Source organism: Lycium ferocissimum, chromosome 1 (assembly GCF_029784015.1).
Source record: "Lycium ferocissimum isolate CSIRO_LF1 chromosome 1, AGI_CSIRO_Lferr_CH_V1, whole genome shotgun sequence".
Classification (NCBI taxonomy): domain Eukaryota; kingdom Viridiplantae; phylum Streptophyta; class Magnoliopsida; order Solanales; family Solanaceae; genus Lycium; species Lycium ferocissimum.
The window spans coordinates 63,398,074-63,402,783 of record NC_081342.1 but is presented as its reverse complement, the minus strand read 5'-3'; the positions used below and the strand labels follow the sequence as shown (position 1 = coordinate 63,402,783).

At 32.8% G+C, this 4,710-nt stretch overlaps 1 protein-coding gene across 1 annotated transcript; it reads right to left on the bottom strand.

The window, feature by feature from the left end:
• Window positions 1-686: 686 nt before the first annotated feature.
• Window positions 687-3,280, bottom strand: LOC132057026 (2-oxoglutarate-dependent dioxygenase 19-like). The gene is made up of 3 exons (XM_059449462.1): window positions 2,837-3,280; window positions 1,858-2,185; window positions 687-1,163 (listed from the first exon to the last, which is right to left on the bottom strand). Exons 1-3 carry the CDS (start codon window positions 3,079-3,081, stop codon window positions 909-911), a joined length of 828 nt encoding a protein of 275 aa, XP_059305445.1. The 5' UTR covers window positions 3,082-3,280; the 3' UTR covers window positions 687-908.
• Window positions 3,281-4,710: the final 1,430 nt, after the last annotated feature.

Here is a 4,710-nt window from a genome sequence, read left to right as displayed (position 1 = left end):
ATTGCTTATGTTGTCATTGCATTACCAACAAAATCAATTTTTAACTCAGTTACTATAGATTTTAAATTTATTTATGGCAACATAGAGGGCGTGGATTAAGATAGATGGTTAGTAAGCAGGTTGAAAGCATTGTCTGTTACGTTGTCCTATGGGATAGACTAGGTGGTAATTTGGAGCAACCGTTTCGGCTTCTCCTTTCATATCAATAGTATTAGTATTATTCTCGTAGTTACTTGTTCTTTGATATTTGTTAATATCTATTTTTTTGTACTTCGGTTATCGCATTATTTCATGTTGTTATTCTGCAGTTCCTTTCTTTCATGATCATGATGCTTTCATTATTATTTTCTCATGATTTCTTTGCTTTCATAATTTCTTTTTCCATAACTGCTTTGCATGGCTTTCCTTGAGCTGAGAGTCTATCGGAAATAGCCTCTACCGGAAATAGCCTCTACCTCCGCAAGGTAGGGGTAAGGAGTGCATACACTCTACCCTCTCACCCCCCCCAGAGTTACAATGGGCATGTTGTTGGTTGGTATTATGCATCATTTAGAGGTGGAGTTAGAAATTTGAGTTTATTGATTACGATTTTAGAAAAGACAACATTTGAACCCCGAATAAATTATTTATATATATTAATTGAACTTTTAAATACAAATATAAGGTCTAGACAAAAAAAAAGGTTCGCGAAACCCGTGAACAAACTTGTAGCTCCACCCCCGGAATTGACCATTAAGGTATATTAAAGTTACCACTAAGAATTATAAAATCTAGTTTTCTTTCCGAGAAAAAGAAAAAAAGATTGTGACTTTATTGCACGAATGCGTCCCATTATTAGGTACTAAAATTTATTGATGTGAACCTCAGAAATAATATGAAATACAGCTCCCCATTGAAAAAAAGAAAATTTAGTTCCTAAGAATCTTGACCTGTTCCAAGATGGATTTTTGGTGAAGTTGATTAATCTGCTGCAACTCCATGTAATCCTTGTACTTCATTGGTATATAAGCTGGAGGGTTGCTTTCACTTTGTACCAATGGGCAAGCAGGGCTCACAATTGCTTCTAGTGATGGTCCATGAGCAACAGCAACTGATATTCTTGGACTTGTGTTGTTTACCACTACTCTGTTTACATTGCTCTTGTATTTGCCATTACTGAAAATCTACCAAAGCAATAGAAAGACACATTGTTACTAAATGTTAATTGAAGTTAAATTATACGCACCTATAGTCTAAAACTTTCTTTAGACTACCAGCACAATTTAACTTGTTATATGTAGTAGTGTTGTTATCATTTTTATATCGATTAATGCTTGTCATATACATTTATCTGTAATTACACTACAAGTGATATGATATAGAGCTTGAAGTTTGTATGATTATATCATGAACGGAAAAGGTTCAAATGCGCCCTTGTGCTATATGAAATTGAGTATATTTATCTGTTAATACCTTTAGCTCATATATATCTTTATCGTCAAATACATGGTTCAAATATGCCCTTATTTTCAAAGGTTCCCCAACTTAACCTAATTACAAGATTAATAAGTCAAATCGCATCAGATCTTGACATGTGTCATAATCCTAAGAGACCTAAATTTATTTGTACCCATATAAAGAGCATATTTGGTCCTATGCACATACTCTGAGGGCACATTGGCTCATGTAGTTTACAGTACACAAATTCCTTCACGATTCAGGTAGTTTAACCAATTACTTTTTTTGTATAGAGTTTAGGAGTACCATTTTTGTCAGAATACTAATTAGTGCCTATTTTAAAATTTTATTAATTATGTCTATTGTCTACCGATCAATAGTACATACAACTTAAATTCAATAAAAAAGGAATTTAATTACCTCAAGATGATCACCAGTATTGACCAAGAGAGAATTTGGAAGAGCATTGACATGAATCCATTTGCCTTGATGTTGAACTTGTAGACCTCCAACTTGGTTTTGAATAATAAGAGTTAAAAGTCCATGATCTGAATGAGGTGGCATTCCAAGTGCAAGTTCAGGCTGAGGACAACGTGGGTAATAATTTGCAATGAATATCTGAAATCCTGACTTCATGTCTAGAGCTTTGTCCAAGAAACATTCTTCAAGTCCTAAGCCTTCTGATATTCCTGCAAGTAATCCTTTTGCTACTTCTCGAGTTTTCTCACTATACTCCGACATAGTATCACTATAAAACAAAAGAGATAAATAAATAAAAATGAACTCATAATCATTTACTTTCCGAGGTATTAATAGTGTTTAAATTAACTCATGAAAACATGAATCATCCAACTCATTGAAGTTAGGCGGAATATTAGCTCGCCTTTTAATCCGTCCAATTCAACCCATCTACAATATGGGTTGAACGTAGTACCCATGAGAAACTGTCAAAATGTTTTTTAAAAAAGCTTCGTTGATATGTTGTATATAACCATAAGCCCATAATAAAGGGTGGGGAAAAAGCTTTAGGAAAATTTAAATACTTAGTAAAAAATAGGCGGGTTGAGTTATGACCTGTTTCTTAGTTCATTTTAGCACAAATAACTTTCGGCCGGGTCATTTATTGACACAACTCATTTTGATCTAACCAAATTTCACCCAATCCACTCATTTGACACACCTAGTTTTAGTACTATCAAGTACTTAACATGTAAATATTTTACACAATAAGAAAGATAATCACAGTAAATATTTATGATGATTATTAATTAATCGGTAACTTGATAAAAATTGTAATTAACAAGTTATAATAGGTTAAACTACGATGATCGTTTAAATTGGTTTTATACTTTATACAACTTAAATTTTTATTGAAATATTGTTAGATGGAAGAAGGTACCTGTATCCTTGGGGTTTGCTAGGAGAGTGAAATTTAGGATGTACAAAGACCTTAAGATAGTCCCTCCAAAAAAAAGCTTTCTCCTCAGAGGCATTGAAGCTGGTACCACACCTTATTGGATCCAAAACATGCTTCCCTTCAAACTCTTTCTTCTCTTCCTCTCTCATGTTGAAAAATCCTTGAGTCCCATCAATTACTTCCTTCATCAAATTTTCTGGTATTCCATGATTTACCACCTGCACCATTCATATAATCAGTGATATTTTTAAACTTACAAAGAAGAAAAAAGAGACCGGCAACTAGGTGTGTAATAGTTACGAAATATTAATGTATTATAAATAGCTGATAAGCTTTAAATGTTAAAATTAATTTTATAAATAAGCAAAATGCATTTTGATAAAGATGTTGAAACTGAAAATAAGGTGATGATGCTTGGTAAAAATGTGGATAAGCAGTTCTTTTGTTAAAATGACTTAAATATTCATAAAATTTTACCAAAAATTATAAATTTAAAAGTATCTTCGTAAGAAATGGAGGAACAGTGGATATGGTGTGAGGAGGAATTGTGAGATTTTGTTTTGGAAAAGGTATTGAGAATTATATAAAAAAATAGTAAAAAGTTAGCCAAACCTAGAGTGCTGATAAGCTGAAAAGCTAAGTTAGGATGACTAAGTTATGATTTTTGGTTGATTTTGACTTATAAGCACTTGGAGTATATACCAAATACGTATATAAGCGAAAAAGTGCTTATAAGCTAATTTGACCAGCATATAAGCTTAACTAAACACTCATCATATAATGGTTTTTGACCAAAAGGTTACTTATTAAATCTTGCTCTATGATCCGGTTTTTCAATCTCTGTGGGACGATATCTTAAACTATATTAGAATTTGACAGAATACGAGCGAAATTTCCTATGCACCTTGGCCTCGTCACATAGCTATAAATTCATTCTTTTTGCCACAAAATTCTTAAAATAGCAGCAATTTTTTTTTATTTTGCTACGAAAGGTGAAAACGTATAACCGTATTTTGGGCAATTATATATAGGTTTAGTCATGATTACAGAAACTCCATTGCTACAAATTGAAGAATATGCCATAAGCATTGTTAACTCAATAATTTCTATAACGTAGCAAAAAATCAAAAAATTTAGATTCCAAAATAGGTTTCATGTAACGACCCATTTGGTCGTTTAGCACTTTTAGGCATAATATTCCTAAAACACCCTTTTCGTGGTCAAATCGTGCTGTCTATAGTCTGCGATAACGGGTGATTCGGTTATTTAATTGACGAGTTTTAGTCCTCATTTGACATGCGAGGACGAATGTTCTAAAGGAGGGGAGAATGTCACACTCCATAATAATCCTTGCTACTTGTATTAAAACAAGAAAGAATGAGTTAAGAAGGTTCAAGGAAAGTTAATCGAGTTAGTAAGAATATCGTTATAAATATGGTTGTCTTAAGTATCTCGAGGTGACTGGTAACCTAAAGGATTTGAAATCGCGTTATGAGTATGTATATGAGGTAATGTGAGTGACCTTTTAAAGTATTTGAGATTATTAGTAATGATATAGAAGATGGACAAAAGATAGGAATATACTTTTTCGATTGGAGTTTCGTCGAAGCTTTGTGAGTTCTACTTATGGTTATTGTGATTCTACGGACCCTTCGAGACATGTATATGAATTGTTATGGATGTAAATGACTGTGTATATGTATGTATAAGAGGTTACATGAGGTTGGAAGAGGATTAGAAGTTAAACGAAATGAATCGGAACAATTTCAGTAAAATCTCGGACCCGATTTTAGCCTATATTGTAGGAGGCATATCTCCTAGTATATGAGGAGTTTTAAGGTGTTTCAAAAGCCTAA

Bases quoted from the DNA above. Each gene is read 5' to 3' on its own strand.
- LOC132057026 (XM_059449462.1), bottom strand. From the start codon at position 3,081: ATGGTGCAGGTGGTAAATCATGGAATACCAGAAAATTTGATGAAGGAA. The intron at 2,186-2,836 runs GTACCTTCTTCC...TTTGTTTTATAG, and splicing joins AGCAAACCCCAAGGATACAG to TGATACTATGTCGGAGTATA. The intron at 1,164-1,857 runs GTAATTAAATTC...TTGCTTTGGTAG, and splicing joins ATACTGGTGATCATCTTGAG to ATTTTCAGTAATGGCAAATA.